The 24664-nt window shown below is 35.3% G+C and overlaps 1 protein-coding gene across 2 annotated transcripts in view; it reads right to left on the bottom strand.

The window, feature by feature from the left end:
- Positions 1 to 3540: 3540 nt before the first annotated feature.
- TAFA2 (TAFA chemokine like family member 2) overlaps positions 3541 to 24664 on the bottom strand; it is a 507044-nt gene continuing 485920 nt past the window's right edge. Inside the window, exons 5-6 of one of the 2 annotated variants that reach the window (XR_982638.3) lie at positions 15910 to 16156; positions 3541 to 5671 (exon numbers count right to left, since the gene is read on the bottom strand). Coding sequence is in view for 1 of the 2 variants with exons in the window: in XM_011728358.3 (XP_011726660.1) it covers positions 5660 to 5671 (12 nt within the window). In the remaining variant the exon portion in view is untranslated. The remainder of the gene's footprint in view (positions 5672 to 15909; positions 16157 to 24664) is intronic. The other variant, XM_011728358.3, reaches the window with a different exon arrangement.

Raw genomic sequence — 24664 nt, 5'->3', positions numbered from 1 at the left:
CCCTTTTTAAATCAATTTCTCTTTCTCCACTGACTGTTTGCCCTTGGCCAATAAACTCTTCTGGCCTCTCCTGCCAGAAAAATATTTTCACTTAGTCTGCCACTAAGATTACTTGTTTGCTTTCCTTTCAGCTACAAAATTCTCAAAAATAGGTGATTTAAATATAACACCTGCACACCTTTCTCTCTTATTTAGCACATGTACCAGCTGGCCCCAAACCCTTTTATGTCATATATGATATGAATATATTATTTTCCATCAACATGATTTTTATGCAATGGAAGAGCAAACAGAACTGTCATATCTTTTGCAATGAAAGAACCACCATTTAATAAATAGTTACCATTAGATTCTGCACTAAGCTCCTTGAATATATTAACTCATTGAATCTTCACAACAATCCTATAAGGTAGACAATGAAAGCATTTCCATTTTACAAATAAATAAGTATGCTGAACTTAATTTTTTTTCATTTATCTGTTTATGATCTTGGAGCTACAACTTAACTAAAGCTCAGTAGCTCAGGCACAAACTTAATCACCTATGTGCTAATCATTACTCTGATGATTGCTCTTTGACTCATGAGCTATCATACTATGAACACTGCTCTGTTGAAGGTCACCAAAGGCCTAACTCAAAGTGCTTCTTCCCTGTTCTAACCCCGTAAGATTTCCTATGGAACTTCTTCCTTATTCTGCATATATTACATATTGCTTTCCATCTAAATATGGATACCCCTTCCTTCATGGATTACTGTATTTTACTCCTACACTTTTTATCTGTTTTTCCCTGCCTCCTCTTTTGCAGAATAGACACACATACTGTTATTTCTCTCATATTAAGAAAGTTACATTCTTTTTAAATTCTGCTTCATTGGTATAGCCACTACCTTACTTATCTTTTTCACTTCCCATTGAAAAAGAAGTCTATATGTGCTAGTTCCACTTGCAAATTTCCCATTCACTCCCCAACCCACTGAATCTCAATTCTACAAGCATTCTATTGAAACTGCTCTTTCCAAGGCCAACAATAATCTCTAATTAAAAATCCAATAAAACCTGTTCAGTTCTTATCTAACATGATCTGTCTAAATGTTTCATTGGCACTTTAAACTCAATAGACTTAAAAAATGAACTCATTGTTTTCGCCACCTGCCTCTCACCCTGCTTTAGTTCCAAGTTTTTCTCTCATGTTTAGCTTAATTTCTATTATTCCATTTTAGTAGGCTCAGGACCTCCTGTAGTTTTCTTCCTCATCTTCATTTCATTCACCAATCATTTCACCTATCTCATTTCAACCTTGGCAAAAACCTGCATTAGAGGCTCTTAATTCTGGATGCATGCTAGAATCACCCAGGGAACTATTTTAGAAATACCTACACACAGACCCTAATCCCAGACCAATTTAGAGAATCTCAGAGAGTTAGTTGGGCATAGACATTTTTTAAAACTTCTCAAGTAATTGAAATTGCAACCAGGATTGAGAGTCATGTTTCACATTTTCGTCAGTCATATAGTCCAAACTCAGACTCTCAACAGCTCTCTCCTAGATTATTTTAATCCTTTCTAATTTCTTTGCATGCCCACAACCTCTCTTCTTTGAGATTTTCAAACACATTTTTGCTAAAATCTGTAAAACACAGCTTTACGGAACATGCATTGCCCTGCCATGTTCACATAACTTCTAGAATAAAATTTAATTGCTTTGCATAACAAATAAGCTCATCCAGGAAAATGCTTAATGTATAGTGCAGACCATTTAGCAACTTGCAATATATTGGAGAAAAACAAATACAAAAAATCAAAATAAATACAAAATTCTCATAAATCTTCTATATACCCACTTTCCCATTGGTTAGCATAGTGCCATAAAAACAGAGGGCATGGAGAAAATATATTTTGAAATAATTTGAAAGACCATTTTTAAGACTAAGCTTCAGTTAACCCCAAAATTCAATCTAGATAAACATGCTTGTGCCTAGTAGGAATTCAATAATTGTCAGTTAATTGTCATATAATTGTACTACTTTTCCCAAACTCACACAGTGCATATCAAAGCAATGAGAAAGAAATCTGCAAGAAATCTAAATATATTTATTTCAATGTTTTCTTCCCAAAGCATTATATATACAAAACAAGGACAGAAAGGAAGGGAGGGAGTGAGGGAAGGAGGGAAGGAGGGAAGGAAAGGTAGGAAGGAAAAAAGAAAGACCCTTACTTTGATAGAAATAGTAACCTTCTACCATGAGAGCTCTATTTGGGTAGCAGGGACAGAAGATACTCAGTATATGCCTCTCCCAACTTTTCACTTTCTCTAAGCATTGTGTCTGGTATCATCCTAATTCTGCCCATCACATTAGTGAGTCAAAGTGAGAAAGGGCTGGATAATGAACAAATCAATTTGATTTCTTTGTTTCTTTGCATATATTGCCCTTTCATATGGATGCATTATCTATGAATGGAGAAAATGATAAAAACTTTGAAAAGATCAAGTCTCAATCACTCTATTAATTACTATGCTATTAGCAATTATTATCGAAAGTCACAGTTGAATAATATAGCATTGGTTGTAAATAGTGCAAGTATTGTTGAGGGAAATAAGAAAATTAAAATTTCTCTTTATTTTAATCATAGATGCAAATTCTCAGATATCCTCCTACCCATTAATAACAATAGCATATTTGAAATCACTTATAGTACACGCTGATGTTAAAACTGGAAGTTTCTATTGTGTTAAGGCTACAAGAGTATATAAAAAATAAAGTAAAATAAAGCTATAGGATATTATTCCGAAAATAGAGGACTTCAAAAGAATTACCACAAATCAGTCACTCATTGGACCATACTCTCACACTGTAATCTCATCCATGTTCCAGGATATTACAACGGATGGATACCAAGATAAGGATCACACACACACACACACACACACACACACACTCTCATGTGACAACTGGTGAGATCTGAATTAGGTCTGTATTGAGTTAATAGTATTAATCAATGTCAATTTCCTGCTTTTGACGATGTCATATGATTTTGTCAAATGTTGTCACTGGGTAAGATGGGGAAAGTTTTCAAAGAAACCCTCTGCGCTCTTTCTTGTAGCTTCCTGTGAGTCTTAATCTACTTAAAAATAAAAAGTTTAAAAAGTTTTTTAAAGGTTAAATTATAGTCATATTTGTGATTTTAATATCTTAATACATATTTTGAAAGATAATTAGGTCATTATCTTTAACAATTTTCATAAAATACATTTTACATATTGCTAGCAAATTATGCCAGTTGTACTCACAGTCAAAATGGGCAAGTAGCACAAGTGTTAAGCATATCTATTTCAATTGTATCCTAGCAAAGAAGCATTCGTATATTGGAACCTTGTGTAAATGGCAAGATTTGCCATGGATCTTTATTAAAAAAAAGATTGAAGAACTTATGTCATCTTCCCCAGGAATTCAGAGTTTTCCCTGGATAATAACTGAAATGCTTTTAAAATAAAACACAGAAAACAGATCTATAAATGTAATTTATGAAAGACAGTTCATTTTATATCCCAATTTTATTCACCTTTTCTGAATAGTCACAACATTAATCTACTGGGGATAATCTAGTTAGTATATTTGAAATTCCACGTATTTTTTTCTATTATATGCATGTATTACACTTGTATATAATACAGAGTTTCCAGTGTTGATTTAAAGAACATAGTTTAAAAATGAGAAGCATGATCTATAATCTCAAATCTCAAACAAACCTAGGACAAATTCATAATTTCCAAAAAGTATAGCTTTTCACTTGGTTACAAAGAAATTAATGATATTCTAATTGATGCAGAAATTCCAGGACAACCGTTTTTTTATATATATAATTTTATATAGTCTTGAGCCATTGTGAAAATCCACTCAAAGCCATCTAATTCATTTTATGCATGATTAAAATGGAGGCAGAAAGTCATTTCATTCCATGAACTTATGAGACTGTGGATTTTAGTTCAGTGGGAGATGTATACTTTTCAGATTTTATTTTTAACCAATTTTACATTTTTAGTTGCTCTTCCTAGGAAAGTGTCTGAGTAGCGTATTGGTCTTTGAATATTGTCACAAACTAATAGACCAAAGTTCCCCAGGATATACGGGCCTCCATCTTGGAAACCAACGTATGTCTAACTGACCATACCAGTGAGTTTTTAGAATACAAGATATTTCCATACCTTCTTCCATACCACCTTCCATGATGGAAATTCTAAAAGGACAATTTATGAAGCATCTTCTGAGTAGTCTAAAATGAGTAAAACACAGAAATCCCTCTCTTTGCATTCCTTCAAACTATAGGTTTACACAATATTGTTATAGAATGGCTACACAATTTTCTTTCTTCTCTCCCTTCATATCACAAAAGAAATAAAACAAATGTAGTATAAAATTATACATTCTATAACTTAGGAAAAAAAAAGTACATACATGTTTAAGGCCTTTAAATATTTATGACTTTCCTGTAGAACCAAAACCATAAATGTTAAAATGGCTACAAAAATGTCACAAAATATTGGCCTAACAAATTGTTTGAATAGGAAAACTGTAAGCAAATATTTATTAATTTGAGACTGAGGAAAAGGAACAATTTCTTCTATCAACAGATTGGACAAATATATAAGCATTCAAACAGTCATTGGGATCAAGCAAAAGAAAGTCTTTTAAAATGAGATAGGACAGTTTTTAAAAAAAATACTAGAAGAAATCTAAGTGAATAATGTTCAAGCTAAGAAATCAGAAACTCACATGCATCCCTGTCAATTTTGTTGGAACTGAAGGCTACCCAGTAACTTGACTGCTCACTGCTGATTTCTGTGAAGGGAATAAGTAAACATAAAAAATTAAAGAAAAGTTCACTTAAAAAAAAAAAACAGAAAGGGAGAGTGCTCTAGAGGTACAAAGTATTATATAATGAAAATGGTAATCCAGTTCTAAGTACTACATATTTGACAAAGAGCTTCAGGAGGGTGTTGTTAGCCTTAGGGAAATATGTCAGCTTGTCTATACATTCTTATATGATTGATTTATTCAGATAACTATTACTTGCCAATGTTATTACCAATGGATATATATTTCCATTCCTTTAACAAAAGCAACTTTAAGATGTTAAAACATGTAGGCTTTCCGAGCTCCAAGGTTAGGATATAAATAAAATTGTCTCAGTCTACACCATGCCAGAGGAAAAGTTCTCAAAGGAAATGTCATTAAAGCCATGTGTAGTCCCACTAGCAAATGAACACATCCAGGACAGAAGGACAGTGCACTTGGGATACAGCTTGCAGAAACAAGAAAAGTAGTCACATCTGGAGCCAATAACTCAAAAGGTGACTGTCTCTGACATCACCCTGAAAAAACAACTCTTCACCAGCTCCGCAGACAGCGACTTCAAATTCTTTTAACAATTTACAAGTGGAACACAGTTCAAATCTGCTGAAATCTTCATGACATAGAAGTTCATGTCTGACTTTTAAAAAGTCTTGATTTCAAGAAGAGGCCATGAAATCCCTTGGAAATAGACTCTTGAGCGCCTCTTTCAAGTGGTATAAAAATCTTCAAGATCACCCCAGGAGTTAAGTTTCTATGCGTATGTTCAATGTCATCAGCCTTGAGGATCACTTGATTTCTCCTGGGTTAATGGGTTACCTACAAAGGAAGAAGAAAATACAGTCAACATTTCATAACATAACAGTAATCTTAAAACTAAACACAATTAAAAATTAATTGGTAACTCAAAATGCTGGTGTTTGCTATTCAAATACATTGCTTAATTTTAAAGGACTACCAGATGCAGGTATTTCCACCATATAAAAATATACTTTTTTTCTCATTATCATCTCACAATATTTTTAGAGTCACTTGCACAATTATCCAAATGAATACAACTGTGGCTAGAATTATCCCAACTGGTGATAACAATATCCCTCTTAGACCCAGAGAGTGATTCTGGAATCCTTGTTTTGTTGCATAGGCTTGGTGGCCATAGCCTAAATATCATAAACACATCATACTAGGCCTCAGTGAAGAAAGACCTCTGTTCCCAGCAAAATAGCCACATCGTATTCTCAAAAAGCCCTTGGGGATTGACTCCATAAAGTTCATTTTTGAAATAGTTTAAAAATTGAGGGCTTATTTGAGTCAATTATATTTTGAAAAAAAAATCTGTTTATGGGGGACAAAAATATGTGGGGAGAGAAACAATAAGGAATAGAAAAATGTTGTACCAAATGTTAAAGGTGCCCCAAATTTTTCATAAAATTGATAAGAACATACTATTAATGCTATTTTAAGTATCACTCAGAAACATTCATACTAACTTCACACCTACCAAAGTCCAAAGACCATTTGTATACAGGAGAAAAGAATAAACAGATAGAATAACTGATACATATATACATACATATCTATATATGCATAGATACAGAGGAAAACACACAGAGAGAGGGAGAAGGAGAGAGGGAGAGGAGAAATCAAGAGATTTCTGCTGTGTCAATAAATTTCTAATTCTACTCTCATATCAGGCAGGGTATTTAGAGAGTTACCTAACAGGTCTTTTCTAGGAATGGCTAAAACGAAAAGCGATTTTAAAAAATTATTGTTGAAACTTTGATTTTATTCTATTAAGTGACATTGTTACTTGTCCTTTGAAAAACATTACAAAAGTCTTTGGTTTCACTGTTTTCTGATCAATTATAAAAAAAAATGAATACATTAAACAAAATAATAAGCTAGTTCTAGACTTTGCTATGGCTAGTCTCAAATTACATTACCAAAGGGAGATGCCACAGAAGGCAAAAGTGTGTTTTCATGTATGGAGGCAGTCATCTTATTTCTGTCTCAGTGGTCTGCTAGCACTGCCGAGGAAGGAGTTCTTTGCCTATGTATCTGAAGTATCTTACTCCCCAACCATGGAAGAAGTTGAACCGAGGATGGAGGGTTGGAAACACATGAAGAGCCTACTGAATCTCTGAGACTCTGGGAGCAGGAGATATCTCAGGCGTAGCAGTGTTCTCATTATCAATTATCAATTATCAATCTGCCTGCCATTCAGGAGTCATCATATACAATTTCTGTGAAGGACTTCCAAATTGAGTATGAACGTGGACCATATTTTCAAAACTAATGCTGCAAAGACAAGAAACGAGAGAGGAAGATATATGTGTGTGTGTAAAAGACGGAGAGAGGAAATTGAGAGAGAATCAATGGTTTAGCCTCTGCTGCGGCTCCGTGTAGCCAAATGGAGAAACATGGCGGAAATGAACTGGATGAACATGGTGCCATGACTCCATGATAGCAAGACACATGTCCTCTTGATCCACTTCAAGCTCAGGTTCTAAGTAATCTATTAGTGAGTGTAATAGATGCATTCCTATATCTTCATTTCAAGCTAAATAAATATTTGACTCTACTGGTTTATATAAAGTAGAGAAATGTTCCTCTCAACTATTTATATATTAAAACTTTACTCATATAATTTTGAAAATAAATATCTAAATTAAAAGTATAGTACAAAAGGCTTATGAAACTAAAACAAATCTTTCTCCATTTTTGTAGAGAAAAATATATATATACACACATATAAACATATAAACACATATAAATAAGGAGGTTACCCATATCCTCAAAAACATCATAAACATACATTTTTATGATGATATCTTTCTATCAGCTAACATAATTGCTAGAGAAACAAAATTTAAACATGACTAAAAGAAGTAATTGTCTAAATACACATGGATTACAGCATAATTAAAGCAACCTATTCTCACACCTAACTTTTACACAATATTCCTGGATTACTAATTTTAAAAATATCCTAGCAAATATTATGAGATGAATAATATGATATAAATCATTTCTAATATTAGATGAAAGTGTACAATCTAATACTTGATTTTTTTTTAATTATTTGATTTTGATAAGAGAACACATGGTGGTTCGGCATCAAGAGCTCTGTATTTAGGCCAGAATGGCAGTACTGCCATGAAGATCAAGTATTATAATGTTATTTAACACCTAGTTTTGTCAACACTGAACAACTATAAAAATAAAAGGTCTGGATTTTAGGAGGAATTTTTTTTTTTTTTTTTTTGCTTTTGAATGTATAAATCTTTAACAAAAGAGCCACTGAAAGTAGAATGAAAGAATCACACTGTTAAATAAAGTTTAGCCTAAAGCTTCCTCCTTACTTATTTTAAGTTTGACCTAAAGCTATCTCTGTACATCATAAACTGTAACCTAAATAGAGGTATAAACACACTGTAGCCTACTCTTATGCCAATCACCAAGTTTTGGCCAATCAAAGGTAGCCAAACTGCTCAAACTATGTTCAAATAAGGCAGATGCTGAGCTGTAACCAATCTGGCTGTTTCTATACCTCACTTCTGTTTTCTGTATGTTACTTTCCTTTTTCTGTCTATGAATCTTCTACCACGTGTCTGTGCCGGAGTCTCTGAGCCTACTCTTGGGAGACTGCCTGATTCACAAATTGTTCTTTGCTCAATTTAATTCGGCTAAAGTTTTTCTTTAAACACTAACAGACATTCATGCAGGTTTAGAGAACTACATTGAAGGAATTAAAGCCTAACTAATGACTCATCCTTTTCAACACAAAATAAAGATGAACATGCATAAATATCTACCAGCACCCTCCCTGACAATCTCAAGGTTTCCACTAAACAAGATGGGAAAACCGTAGGTTTAAAAATGTATAGGAAAATGATTCTAAATATAGGTACATGATCACCAAGTAAAAAAGCTTACTATGCAAGGTCCAAATACTATTTGCAAATAAAATTGTTACCTAAAATTAAACAAAAATATCAACCTTTTATAATTTGTATGCTTATTTTAAATAAATCTGAGTGACCCGAGTTTAAACTCTGGCTTGCTAGTGGGGAAAACATATTTTAAACGTCATTTTACCTTTTATAGACTCTAAACTGGAACATCTTGATATGCAAGATTTGCTTAAGCAATATTTATACAATCCAACATTTTATAAAGTAAAAGTAATCGTTAATATACCAAATTAAGCATTGCCATATTTTTAGAACTTAAATAACATTCTTTCATTCAAACCGTATTTTTTGGAAGAGGCCAAGCTCTAAGTTTTACCTTCTAAGGAAGATTTTTGGCATGTTTTCAGTAACTAAAAGCAGGAGGTTGCAATAAAATCAGTTTTACAGGATGGGAAATAGCATTTGCTACCATGATTGCACACTATCTTCTTGTTCTGAGGGCAATAGATATAAAATACTGCATGAGGGAGAGAAATGGCCCTACGATTGTTATGGTTATGCCTTGAGCTTCATGCGCTATAATCACTATCTCAGTAAATTTGCCTTTCCAAAGGCAATATTTTACACAGCTGTTCTTTTTTATGCAAATCTTATTTGTGTGTGCCGCGTACCAGCCAGTTTGGTAAGTGAAACTACTGGGCTGCTGGACACATATAAAATGCAGAAATTATAATAATAGCTTTTTTGTCACAAGCAGGAAGCTACCCTAGTAGCGGTCAACCAGGATGAAGATGCTAATCTGGTAACATTAAGCAAAAAGTAGTAATTATTTAAGATTCAGGGCACCCACTTATCACGGGCCAACAAAACAATTATAGGGCCCTGATTAGATTTCTAAACAACTCATGCTAAAATCATGTCTTTAAGTCTGTTCAACAATTTAAATTGAGAAAATAAAACCTGGTTAATAACGTATATGATTTAAGTGAAATTTGAAATTAGGTGAACTCAATTATTTATACTGTTTCCATTTTATTGTTTGAGTATTGTGAAATTTCCTCTGCCAATCTTCAAGTTAAAGTAAATTACAAAGTTGGAAGGAAATTCAAGAATCTATTCTGTCCTTTTACAAAATTCTTAAAATTCTTACAATCATTATATTGAAATCTAAAATTCCTTCTTCCCCCTGTTCAAGTCCTGCTGACTAGGCTATCCGCAGGAGATAATATATTATGGTGAGAGGCATAATTACAAATAGCTCAGGCTTTGTTCGGCAGACTGCCCAGGTTCAAATCCTTGCCTTATCACTAACACTATGGGGCTGAATAAATTATTTAAACTCGCTGACCCTTGGCCTCCCTGTGTGTAATATGCTATTGTGATTAAATCAGATAATCCAGACAAAGTGCTTGTCCCAGTAAATGCCTTTTCAATATTAGTAGATGGTAGAAGTAGAAATTTTCAAACAAGATACAAAAGGTGATACATAAGATACCTATTGGAGGGAGGTATTATTTCTTGTTTCTCTAAAATATATTGACTTAATTTTCTGTTGCTTACAGTGAATCATCTTGCAATTATTTCTTTTCTTGATCTTGTTTTGTTAATAATAAAAGTCAGATATTAAAAATGAAGCACTGGCCAGGCGTGGTGGATCAGGCCTGTAATCCCAGTGCTTGCTGTATGTATGTATGTATGTATGTATGTATGTATGTATGTATGTATGTATTTGAGACGGAGTCTCGCTCTGTCGACCAGGCTGGAGTGCAGGGGCGCGATCTCGGCTCACTGCAAGCTCCGCCTCCTGGGTTCATGCCATTCTCCTGCCTCAGCCTCCCAAGTAGCTGGGGACTATAGGCACCCACCACCACGCCCAGCTAATATTTTTGTATTTTTTTTTAGTAGAGACAGGGTTTCACCGTCTTAACCAGGGTGGTCTCAGTCTCCTGACCTCGTGATCCGCCCCCGTCGGCCTCCCAAAGTGCTGGGATTACAGACATGAACCACCGCACCCGGCCAATCCCACTGCTTTAAAAGGCTGAGGCAGTTGGATTGCTTGAGGCCAGGATTTTGAGACCAGGCTGGGTAATATGGCAAGACCCCCCAGACTCTACAAAAAAAATAATAATAATAAAAATTAGCTAGTCATGATAGTGCACACCTCTAGTCTCAGCTACTCAGGAGGCTACAGGGAGGATTGCCCGAGCCCAGGAGGTCATGCCTGTAGTGAGCTATGATCTCGCTGATTCACTCCAGCCTGGATGACACAGTGAGACTGTTTGGGGGGAAAAAAAAAAAAAAAAAAAAAAAACCTGTAAAAATAAAAATTAAGAAAAAAATGAAGCACCACTTTGATGTTCCCTGAAGGTAGGCTGCCTGTTTTCAATGCTCAGTTCTGCTAATGATTTACCAGGTAAAACAGAAATACTATTAGCATCTGCATCATAGGACTGTATGAGCTGAGAAGTAAACGAGTTAATAGGTTACATGCTTAGAACAGTTCGAGGAACCTAAAGAGTGCTAAAGAAGTATGAACTATTATTATTCAGATATGTGTAAATTTTTAGGCATCCAAATGTATTAAATTCCCAGGTTTTGCCTCTGATTGTTTCTGCACATATATTACTAGTCTTCTCTGATAACATAATTCCATTTTTTTCTTACTCTTTGTCTTTCTAATAAACAAGGTGCCATCAGACTTTGCATAAAGGATACATATTTAGGAAATTGGCACTGCATTTTATCTATGCTTAAAAAATAAATGGGATATTACTATGCCAAAAGAAAATGCAGATTTGCAAATTTCCCTATTCTTTATTGATGGTTCCTCTGATATTATTTTTCTTTGAGTTCTACCCCATATCCCAGATTTTTAAAAATCTCAGTTGTTCCATTTGCCAGTCTACAATGTATTTGTGAAATCACTGTCAAACCTCCACAGCATCAATATAAATCTTATATGATATTAGCTTAATTTAAAAAATCATCTTCTCCAATATGTTCATTAAAATCTTGTTATGAGGAACTATTAAACAATATTTATATAATAGAACTGAAAATGCATTATGAACAGTAGAAGTGAAAATGCATTATGAACGTTGCAGTCAATTTCATTTTAAAAAGAGTTAAAATTTCACTAAAATATCCATGTTATTACATAAACATTTATTTTTGGACTTATGAGCACTCTTTAGTTCAACAACTGAAAGACAAGGAAATGCGGTAATACTTCTAAGAGGAGGCAGGATTAAATGCAGTGCATGGTCAATCCTTTTAAGATGGCTGCTTAATAACATCACAAATAGGCACAATTTCATGATTTCAAACTAACTTTACAATACATTTAACTTATTAGATAAAGGTAAAAGGGAGAATAGAATACCTTCATCATCCTAAGTGCGGATTTGATGAACTCCTCCTTTCTTGGAATATAATCGCTGCTTCACTGCAAATGTATTTTTTTAATGTAGCTCTCACAAGTACATGAAATAAGCTCTTGCTTCACTTTTTGTGTACTAAATGTGCAATTAAAACATCATTACTCTGCAGTAGCAGGCTTTCTCATTTAAGCTTGAGAAAAGCTGCCATTACATTGGTTGTAACTATATGTGAATGCACTTGTCATATCTTAAAGTACTTCATGCAATGAGGTATTACAAAATGAAAGACACCTATTGGTCTAGGATATTCACGCATGAGCAAGCTGACCAGACAGCTTTCAGGTAAGGTAAGGCACTATAAGACAGTGACATATGAATCACTTTTATAAATCTACTCATTTATGTGAAAATTAAGCCTATATTTTACTTTCATGATGGAAGTGACCCCTAGAAACGTGAAAACCATTGTATTTTCATACCACAGCTTAGTTTTACCTCCAAAGAACTGCTTTCACTAGATTGGCCTGAACATTTATTTTAACACTTTGAGATATGTTTAATACTTCAGCTAAGATCAACATTTCCACTAAAGGACCTTGAACTATTCTCAGTTATCTATTTTATAAATTCTTGAAAAATTTAACAGCCTTGGGTGAGTGGAAAGCGTAATCTGAAACAACAGCATTACTGTAGCTAACTGATTATATTTTGGTATAAATCAGTGTGAGTATCAGTGTAGGAAGCAAAAAAAGAAAAGATTTTTCAGACTTGACATATAATCTTTCTAGATTTCTGGAAAGAAATAGAATACCAGATATGCCTGAAGGGGACAGCCTTATTCTGCTAGTCAGGAGACCAAGGTTTTATACCAGCGTTACTATATGCTAGTTGTAGAACTTTGGATAAGTCACTTTTAAAAATCTCTGAAACTCGAGTTTTTATCTACCAAGCATATTGGTTGGAGTCAGTGAGGTTCTAACTCACTTCTTGCCTCCAACTACTATGACCTTTCTTAAGAAACACTACTTCTAAATGGAATAAAACTTTGTTCTGATCACCTAAATTCTTCAGTGGTATAATCACTTTGAAGACTTCATTTTCTAAAAGGCCTAATCATTATATTAGAATGCAGAACTAGTGAGCTCCTACCACATACACAACATCTGTCAATGGCTTTCAGCTTCCTATGCTGTATAAATGAAGATCTCGACTGGAAATGAATCTTTTGAACAGATGGACCTACGCTGTTTCTTGGAACTTTGAAAGCTGTACAGTGTGCCTGCCATGAACTCTTCTACGTGACTCACGGAAGTAGATGACTGTTTGCGTTGCCATTTATGCGCATTCATTCACTCAGAAGCAGATCAGCCGTTTCTCTCTGGATGACATTCAACGCTAGCAAAACAAAGCATTTCCTGATTTTTAAGTAACTAATAAATTCCTTTGAAACTTTACAAAACATTTGTTAGGACAAGACTTTGCTTCCCCTTCCCTTGGTACCCCAACACACACACACTGTGTTTGTTTCAGGTGCAGAATCAACACACACAAAATTAAGATAATGGTGAAAGTCAACAACATATGGAATAAGGAGAAATCTCTTGGAGACACCCAAAAAATCCTTAAGTCAGAAAAACAATTATTTTAAATGCCTCAAGGAAATCTGAGCAGACTTTTAAAGATATTAATTCTATATGCCAGCATAGTTCATACATTTTTACAGACAGCTGAGATTCTGAACTCAATTCAAAGGTACTTTACCTGCTAAATTTGATATTAAGTTCATTTTTTTAGACTAGCCTCTCATTTGTAAAAGAGTAATTTGAATTGATAGTTTTTATCCACTTTCTGCCAGAAAGCTTTACTTGATAAGTTTCAATCTGGTCAAGAATCATTCTCCTCAAGAATTCCAGTCTTACTACAGAAGCTTTAAAAATTGTACTTTAAAAAATGAGTTTAAGATAGTTGGAGTTAGGGGTGAAGAAGAGATGAAACTTGGAAGAAATTCCTTTTAGTAGCGTAGAGAGCATTTTATCTTAACTTCTTTGTTGGTTTGTGTTACAAATACAAATGGCTCTTAGGGACAACCTTTCCTTGAGATACTGAAACCACCTTTGCAAAAACTGTATCAGGGAGAAAATTATGGCAGTTGAGGAGATCTAATCTAGCTAAACCCTATCTTGCCTTTGGTATCCAACCTGATCTTAATTATTTCTGGGTTTAAGCCAAGCTAACTTTGGAAGACATTCAGTTTATAGTTTAAGTAATAATAGGCTTTCACCAAAACTCAATCACCTTTGTAAAGCTAAGGAAAGATCACCAGGCTAGGAGGATAGAGGAGCCTGAATTCTGCTAAGGCATAGACATAAACAATTGCCAGCCATTGTTCTGGAGGTCACAATGGATACAAATTCTCCAATTTCTCCGTTAGATAACATCACTGTTGTAGAACCTAATGGGGTCTTTTGAGATATCTTTTCAGGGTTTTTGCATGCCTGACACCAATGGACCCACCAACTGCTCCTGTGGCCACACCCAGAAGCAATTCAGCCTGGAGGAGTACCATTTCCCACACCTGTATGACTGCATCCCCAACCAACAGCAGCAAGCAACCATTCCCTAGCCACTCCCACCCCTTCCCCCAAACTATCTTTGAAAAACCCTAGCCCCTAGATTATCACGGAGTTTGATTTGAGTAATAACTTCATCTCCTGTGTGACGTGGCTGGCCTCTCATCAATTAAATGTTTTATTGCAATGCCATGGTCTCTATGAATTGATTTTGTTTGTGCAGCAGGCAGGAAGAACCCTTCGGACAGTTACACACCTGTCTGAATTAAGAATATGTTGCTGTCACTTAAAAGGACTTGACGTAACTTGTGGAAAGACAAAAGTAGTATCAGCAGTTTTTGAGAATATGTCAGAAGCAGCACATGGAGATGGAGCATTCTCTCCTCTCCATTCCTATCCTCTTCCATAAAATTAAGAGACAATCATTCTACATTTGGTAAATCTTGTATTAAAAAATTCCCTTCTATAAATTTCAAACTAAAATCAATTTTCTGAAGGGTAGGGCAACATAGATGGTGATGTTTAACATGTTGGGTGCTTTTGCTTTTTTTTTTCTTTTTTTCGGTTTCCTAGATGTAATTCTTTCTGGACTTTTCTGATAACAACCATCATAGTTTAGTAACCTTGAATTTCCAAAGTTTACCAAAATATAAATCCTTCAATCTAATTATTTGTAATGCTTAGATGCAGGTATGAAATAATATTCAATTATGGGGCAATTTAAATATATAAAGAATGGACCATTAGGTAAGAATGCAGCCTTAATTGGTTTATGGAGATTAAGTGAAAGTCTGATGGCTCAGTACTTTTCATGCTTATTTCCAAATAATAGTGCTTTGAACACTAACAGAAGTCCAAGAATACACCCAGATTTTTGTAGTATCCATTTCCTATTTTGGGGAAAACAATACTGCAGAGCCATTGTAGGTGACATACATAAAGGCTCTTTGTGGCCAATTATTTGTTCAGTGTATGAGCTTCACATCAGTTTAAAGAATGATGCCTCTCTCTACTTTTTAATAACAATAATCCAATGCCTTTCTTTACTGACCACTGAGGCAATCTTTGCCCTCTGACTCCCTAAAGCTGTACCAAGTTCATTATCTCCCTCTGAAATCAGGGGCACTTAAATGCTAATGGTAACCACAAGAAAGAGTAGGTCATAGTTAATCCTGTTAGCACCATGTACACACCTGCTGCTTTGTGAGCAGTAAACCAAGACGGGAGCTCATTTCTGGAGTTGTTTTGAATCTTTACTTCTCAATGAAACTTCTGTCCCTTCCTTAGAATCCGACCAACACTAGGATTCGCCACAACTAGTGCTCCAACATGGAGCCAAAACTGTTTTGAGTGTGGAGAAATCAAAAATTGTCATCAGGCACAGCAGAAACCTTCTCTTTCTACTTCTCCATTCGAACTTGAAGAGTTTTACACGTTTGCCTAAGGAACAAACACATGTGAGGCACTCCACTGTTTAACAGATTATTACAGAAAGCAAACCTGGGAGAAAGGGGACATTATAACAAGCATAAAGGGACAACAAGACAATAATGTCCTTTACCTCCAAAAAAGCTCACAATGGGGATAGGTTTGTATCTCTCTTAGAAGATTATATAATCTTAGTACATCATTTTTTAATTTCAAAGAGACACACCTTTAAATGGGACTAAAATAAAGTTTTTACAAGAAATTTTTAAAAAAAGGACAGTAAGCATTTCTTGTGAATATTTGGGGAGCATTCTGCACAAACCTAAGAAAAAAGTTCATTAAAAGCAAGGAAGAAAGTACACAGAAATCAAGAGATAGTCATTTAAGTATAAAAGTATAAAATAATTGTAGAAACAATATTAGGTAGTAATAATCAATTATAATTCAAAGATAAAATATTTGTGATCTTAACCATTCACAGCCTTGCCTGATCATCCATGTCTAGAGTAATTTGTAATTTGCTGAGGCAGGAATTTAAACCATACACACTTTAAGGGTGATAAATGGAACCAAGCCATTTAACCAACATATAGGTCTAGTCACCCTTGGGTGGCATTCATTTTTCAAGTCAACTTTGTTGCTCTCTAATCATTATTAATTATGTAATCCTCATTAACAGACAGAATGAGATTCATGACATTTTTCAGTTGTAACTTATGACATTTTATAGATAGAGATAGATGTTTAAAAGTGTTATTGGCCAGGTGTGGTGGCTCATGCCTGTAATCCCAACACTTTGGGAGGCCAAGGCGGGTGGATCACCTGAGGTCAGGAGTTTGAAACCAGTCTGACCAACATGGTGAAACCCCATCTCTACTAAAAATAAAAAAAAAATTAGCTGGGTGTGGTGTCAGTTGCCTGTAATCCCAGCTACTCTGGAGGCTGGGGCAGAAGAATCGCTTGAACCTGGGAGGCGGAGGTTGCAGTGAGCTGAGATCATGCCGTTGCACTCCAGCCTGGGTGACAAGAGTGAGACTCTATCTCAAAAAAAAAAAAAAAGTAGTTTTATTTATACTCTCTTTTCCAAAGTACTCCAGTGATATCAAAACATACTATTTGAATTTCAAATATTTGAATAATAATTCAGTAGTTGACAGAAAAGTATAACAATAAATAATAAATCATATGCAAATTGGCTATTAATAGTAATTTAGACTCTGACAATAGAGGGGTTTTGGTTGTGTAAGTTAAAAGTAAAGTAAAGCACTTTCTACATAAATTTGAGAGGTTGGAATAGTTAAAACTAATAGCAACAAAAAAGACTAATCATGTAATTAGTAGAAAAATATATTTTCCAATTTTGAAAATATTTGTGTTATTGAGCAATTAGAACAGACCCCTGTTTTCTTATCCCTGCTAATCCTGGCCTCTCCCTCCTAAACCAGAAAATGTAAGATTTAAATGATGATTTGAGGAAGAGTGGAACTTTTGTATTCTGGCCACAGAGTCGAATCTAGAGGCCTTTATTTAGATATATCAAAGCCAACGCAGTTGTGAAGTGGGTCAGTGTTATGACTTGCGGTGGACACATGCAGCTGAAGATAAATCATAAAGACTGAGAAAATTTAGAAGAGTTTCAGGGTTTTTTTTTGTTGTTTTTTTTTTTAAGAAAAAGCAAGTCGCACTTGGAGAAATACATCATCTACACACTTCCAATCCTCCATTTTCTTTATGTTGTTCAAAAACATAGAAATGTTTTCAGGGACTTTTTAAAATTTCATATATACCCATTTAATACTTTAAGAGTAGAATAACTTTTTCCTATATGTCTTATCTCTAATCAGTTTCTAATCATCTTTCTAATCTATTTCCTACTCTCGGTCCCACTGCTACACTCTTTATTCCACTTGGTGTGTATAATTGCAATAATGCCCTGAGTTGTCTTGTTCCTTGATGTTCCTCCTCCTCTTTACCACTATCATTCTGAAAAGAAAAATCTACAATACTCTCCTATTACAGGAAGAAACATAAACTTATTTATGATATATAAGATCCTTCATGATTAGGCCCCAAATGCACAGCTTCATCTCCCCTTCTTCCCAATGCCTCCACAAAACATGCCTGCTCTACTCTAGTCACGTCTATTTAATCCTAGGACTTGATGTGCCCATTCATGTCCCCTTATCTTTGTGTTTGTTTTAGCTTTGCCTAAAATATACTTGTTTCAAACCCCAGAAGAAATGTAGCCACTTCATGATTTATCCAATCAGCACTTTGTCATAGTTCTATTATAAGACATATCTCATCACATTATGATTATTAATCTGTTTCTCTCACTAAAATATGAGGTATTGGAGAAAAATAATATTAGCATACATTTTGTTTCCTCAGTGCTAAGCAGCATATCAGGCACATACATGATGCCTAATATTTATTACATGAAAGATTGAAACAATGGATGCATGGAGAGATGAATAAATAAATGAACACATGAATGAATTAATATAAGGAAAAAGGTGATAAGTAATTTCAGAAGAAGAAAAGCTAGAATCAATACTTGGATTCTCTGTAAACAGTAAGGGGGGTGATTAGGTGACCCAAAGGGTCAGTTCCTCAATTTTTAATTTTTCTAGGATTATCCCTATAATTCTGCAGTTTCAGAATTTGAAATTATAGATATGCATGGGTCCTGACATTCAGCTTCACATTTTCACCTCAGATATTTAAATTTATTCTCATTTGGAAAAGGTCTGATTTTAAAAACAAAATTAATTCATGAAAATAATAATGCAAGAAGATAATAGCAATCTGTGATGCTCTAATTGGTATTAGACTAATCACTTGGGATGTGGAAAATGTCCAAATGAATGCATCAAGGTTGATGCTGGCATATTCATTACAGTTAATATTTCAGTTAGAAGCTATCCCATTAAAAAAATATATACCTATCTCCTGAGTAATTTCCATACAGCTGCTTAACACTGTCAGGAAATTTTTCTCCCGAAATATTTCATGAGACAATTACCCTACACCAAGGAATTACATGCTCACTTGACATCAGATATGGTGGTGCAAATGAAATAGCATCAAATTTCCTATAATGGAACACAGTAAACAAATAGCACAATGATTGGTTCACCATTGCCCCCAAATAATATTATGCATGCAATCACTGATGTGCACACACACAAACAGAATTATGTACTCTATATATTACAGTTCAGGATGCCTGACCTCTCTCCTGCTTTTTTTTTCCCCTATCAAATCTGGAGACTGGTATTTTTAAAGCCAAATAGAAGCTAATTTTTTGGTGTAAGTGGATATGATTTTTATTTTTTATTGTTGATACTTTGCTTCAGGGTTTCCCCCTCATAATAGTTTCTGAATGTGGAACTGCATGAACAAAGGGAAGACACATTTTACATATTTTTTATTTTGTTTTCTCTTTCTCTTTCTTTTCTTTCTCTCTAATTTCAATACTTTTGGGGGAACACATGGTTTTTGGTTATGTGGATAAGTGCTTTAGTGGTGATTTCTGAGATTTTTGTACACTCATCACCCAAAGAGTGTACACTACACCCAATGTGTAGTCTTTTATACCTCACTCCTCTCCAGTCCTTCTCCCTGAGTCCCCAAACCTTATTGTATCATTCTTATGCCTTTGTGTCTGCACAGCTTAGCTTTCACTTATAAATGAGAACATACAATGTTTGGTTTTCCATTCCTGAGTTACTTCACATAGAATAATGGCCTCCATCCAGGTCGCTGTGAAATGCACTATTTCATTTCTTTTTATGGCTGAGTAGCATTCCATTCCATTTTCTTTATCCATTCATTGATTGATGGGCATTTGGGCTGGTTCCATATTTTTGCAATTGCAAATTGTGCTGCTATAAACATGCATGGGCAAGTGTCTTTTTCATATAATGACTTCTTATCCTCTGGGTAGATACATAGTAGTGAGATTGCTAGATCAAATGGTACATTTACTTTTAGTTCTTTAGGAAATCTCCACACTGTTTTGCACAGTAGTTGTACTAGTTTACATTCCCCCCAGCAGTGTAAGTGTTCCATTTTCAACACATCCATACCAATGTCTATTATTTTTTGATCTTTTAAATTATGGCCATTCCATTGAGGTTTTGATTTGCATTTTCCTGATAATTAGTGAAGCTGAGCATTTTTTAATGTTTGTTGGCCATTTGTGTGTGTGTGTGTGTATATATATATATTTGTAAATATATACATATATATATATAAAATATATATTTTTTCTGTTCATGTCCATAGCCCACTTTTTGATGGGATTGTTTCTTGCCAATTTGAGTTCCTTTGTAGATTCTGGATATTAGTTTTTTGTTGGATGCATAGTTTGCAAGTATTGTCTTCCACTCTGAGTTGTCTGTTTACTCTGCTGATTATTACTTTTGCTGTGTAGAAGCTTTTTAGTTTAATTAAGTCCCATCTATTTATCTTCATTTTTGCCACATTTGCTTTTGGGTTCTTTGTTGTGAACTCTTTGCATAAGCCAGTGTCTATAAGAGTTTTTCTGAGGTTGTCTTGTAGAATTTTTATGGTTTCAGGTCTTATATTTAAGCCTTTGATCCATCTTGGGTTGATTTTTGTATAAGGTGAGATATGAGGATCCAGTTTCATTCTTCTATGTGTGACTTGACAATTATCCCAGCACCATTTGTTGAATAGGTTGTCCTTTCCCCACTTTATGCTTTTGTTTGTTTTGTCAAAGATCATTTCACTGTAAATATTTTACTTTATTTCTGGGTTCTGTATTCTGTTCCATTGGTCTTCGTGCCTATTTTTATACCAGTACCATGCTGTTTTGGTGACTATAGCCTTGAAGTATAGTTTGAAGTCAGAAAATGTGATGCCTCCAAATTTGTTCCTTTTGCTTAGTCCTGCTTTGGCAAAGCAAGTAACCTGGATGAAGTTGGAGGCCATTATTCTAAGTGAAGTATCTCAGGAATGGAAAACCAAACATCGTATGTTCTCACTTTTCAGTGAAAACTAAGCTATGCAGACACAAAGGCATAAGAATGATACAATAAACTTTGGGGACTCGGTGAGAAGGGCTGGAGAGGGGTGAGGTATAAAAGACTACACATTGGGTATAGTGTACACTCTTTGGGTGATGGGTGCACAAAAATCTCAGAATAGTTTTTTTTTTTTTTTTTAGAAAAAGCAAGTTGCACGTGGAGAAATACATCATTTACACATTTCTAATCATCCATTTCCTTTACATTGTTCAAAAACAGAAATGTTTTCAGGGACTCTTTTTTTTTTAATTTGATATATATGCATTGAATATTTTAAGAGTAGAATAACTTTTTTCTATACGTTTTATCTCTAATTGGTGGGCTCATTCTTGGTTCCATATGAATTTTAGGATTTTTTTCTTCTAGTTACATGAAGAATGATGGTGGTATTTAGATGGGAAGTGCATTGAATTTGTAGATTGCTTTCGGCAGTATGCTTATTTTCACAATATTGATTCTACTCATCCATGAGCATGAGATGAGTTTCTATTTGTTAGCGTCGTCTATGATTTCTTTCAGCAGTGTTTTGTAGTTTTCCTTGTAGAGGACTTTCACCTCCTTGGTTAGGTATAACTACTGGAAAATGGAAGATACAAAATTCTTGGCTGATTTTTTTTTGTTTAAGGAGGCTAAAAACCGCACCCTAATCCCTTCTAGTGTGTATAGTTTCTGCTGAAAAATCTGCTGTTAATCTGATAAGTTACCTGATACTTTTGCTTCACAGCTCTTAGGATTCTTTCTTTCATTTTGATTTTAGATAACCTGATGACTATGTGACTAGGCAATAATCTTTTTGCAATGAATTTCCCACTTGTTTTTTTAGGTTCTTGTATTTGGATATCTAGAGCTCTAGCAAGAACATGAAAATTTTCCTCAATTATTTTTTCAAGTAAGTTTTCCCAAGTTTTAGATTTCTTCTTTGGGAATACCAATTATTCTTAGGTTTGGTCATTTAACATAATCTCAAACTTCTTGGAGGCTCTATTAATTTTTAAAATTTTTTTCTTTCTTTGTCAGATTGAGTTAATTTGAAAGCCTTGTCTTCGAGCCCTGAATTTCTTTCTTCTATTTGTTCTATTGTTGACACTTTCCAGTGTATTTTGCCTTTCTCTAAGTGTGTATTTCATTTCCAAAAGTTGTGATTGTTTTTTATTTATGATATCTATTTCTCTGGTGATTTTTCATTCATATTCTGTATTATTTTTTAAATTTCTTTAAGTTTGTTTTCACCTTTCTCTGGTGTCTCCTAGATTAGCTTAAAAATTGACCTTCTAAATTCTTTTTCTGGCAATTCAGAGATTTCTTCTTGATTTGGATCCATTGCTGTTGAGACGGTGTGATATTTTGAGGGTGTTATGGAACCTTATTTTGTCATATTACCAGAATTATTTTTTCTTATTTCTTCTCATTTGGGTAGACTATGTCAGAGGAAAGATCTGGGACTCAAGGGCTGCTGTTCCAATTTTTTATCCCATGGGGTGATCCCTTGATATGGTACTGTCCCCCTTCTCCTAGGGATGGGACTTCCTGAGAGAAAGACTGCAGTGACCGTTATTGCTCTTCTGGATCTAGCCATCCAGCAGAGCTACTGGGCTCTGGACTGGTACTGGATAGTGTCTGCAAAGGGTCCTGTGATGTGATCTGTCTTCAGGTCTCCCAGTCATGGATACCAGCACCTGCTGTGGTGGATGTAGCTAGGAAGTGAATTAAATTCTATGGGGTCCTTTACTGCAGTTTTCTTTAGTGCACTGATTTTTCTGAACACTGATTATGCTAGCAGTAAAGCTGTCACATGGACAGACTTATGACCTCTGGTTAGTCAGGATATTATAGGCAGTGGAATTAGCTGGTGTATTTTCCTTCCTCAGAGCAGGGTTGTTCTAAGTTGGTATAATATCTTGAGTTAGTTGGCCTCCAGCAAGGAGGTGGTGGTTTCAAGAGAATATCAGCTGCAGTAGTACAGGGGAGACAGAAGCTTGCCCTCAGGCCACCTGAATAAGTAGTGGGTTTCTCGGGCAATGGGTGGGGCCGTAGAGCTCCTATAAGTTTATGTCTTTTATCTTTGCCTACCAGGGTAGGTAGAGAAAGACCATCAGGTGGGTGCAGGGTTAGGTGTGTCTGATCTCAGACTCTCCATGGGCAGGGCTGGCTGCAGCCACTGTATGGTATGGGGGTGTGGTCCTCAGGCCAATGGATTTATGTTACAGGGGGATTATGGCTGCCTCTGCTGCTCCATACAGGTCACCAGGTTAAGTGAAGAGAGCTGGCAGTGACAAGCATCACCCAACACCTTCACAGTCAACAGGCCAGTCTCATTCCCACCATGCTCCCCCAATAGTCAACAGAGCCAAATTTATATCCAGGCCTTCAGTGTGCAGGGCTGAGATCTTGCCCCAGGCTACAAGTCTTCCCTCTGAGAAAGCAGGCAGGGATTTCAGGCTTTGCCCCTCCCTGTCTGTTGTGGCTTCTGTGCTCATATCTACACTTCCCACTTGCACTCCTACCACAGGATTCTGCCCAGGAAAATTTGCACTCGGTCGAAATTATTATAAAGTTCAACTGGAAGTCTCCTTCTCCTTGTGGCCCTTCCCCAATTCCACTGACTGCCTTCCCCAAGGACCCCTGTGAGATAAAGTCAGAAATGGCTTCCCTGGGGAAAGGCAGTACCTACAGTGTTCTTCCCACTACTTCTTCTACTTTCATACCTTGCTCTGTTCTCTAAATTTGTTTGAGATCGAGGTGAGGTTAAATCCTTCTCCCAACATCTGGTTTTTCAGTTTCCCCAGTAAAGAAGATGGACTTTACCCCTCCAAACTTGGATACTGAGTTTTTTGTCTGTCTTGTGAAGTTTACGGCAACAAGCGACGTGTTGTGAATTCTTTTAGTTTTTCTGGTATGTCCCTGTGGTGGTTCTTGAAGCAAAAGTTTACAATGTTTGTCTCCACACGCTGTTCTGTCTGTCTAAGTGGGAGCTTCAAGTTAGTCCTACCTCCTATCTTCCATTTTCCAGTAGTTAATTTTTGCTTAGCAGAAGTGCTACAAATTTTTTGGCTTAGACTAGGACCAAAAAATTGGGTTTCAGTTAAAACTGCTGCTCATTCTGTTACTCGAGGAATCCTGAAACCCTGCTCATTATTCTTTTACTTCCACCTTTCAGATCATAATTGTTGGCATCAATAGACAACTTAGTAAATTTCCATATTCTTTTGTAAAACCCCCAGAATTATTCTGTGAGACAGTCCCCATTTATGATTTACTGCTATTACTATTATTAGTCTTTGTTACTAATTACCAATATCCCCAGTTTATAGTTGAGGACACTGAACCTCAGAAAAATTAAGTGAAACTTCCCAAAGATGCAGGGAAGCAGGAAGAGATAGTCTGGGGAAGGGATTCTTAGTTCTGGGCTTCAAAACCAGTGAAACAGGTTATGTGTTCTAGGTTCTTCTATTCCTTCATTTAGCTA

This window comes from Macaca nemestrina, chromosome 10 (genome assembly GCF_043159975.1).
Source record: "Macaca nemestrina isolate mMacNem1 chromosome 10, mMacNem.hap1, whole genome shotgun sequence".
Taxonomy (NCBI): Eukaryota; Metazoa; Chordata; class Mammalia; order Primates; family Cercopithecidae; genus Macaca; species Macaca nemestrina.
This window is presented reverse-complemented; position numbering and strand designations above follow the sequence as displayed.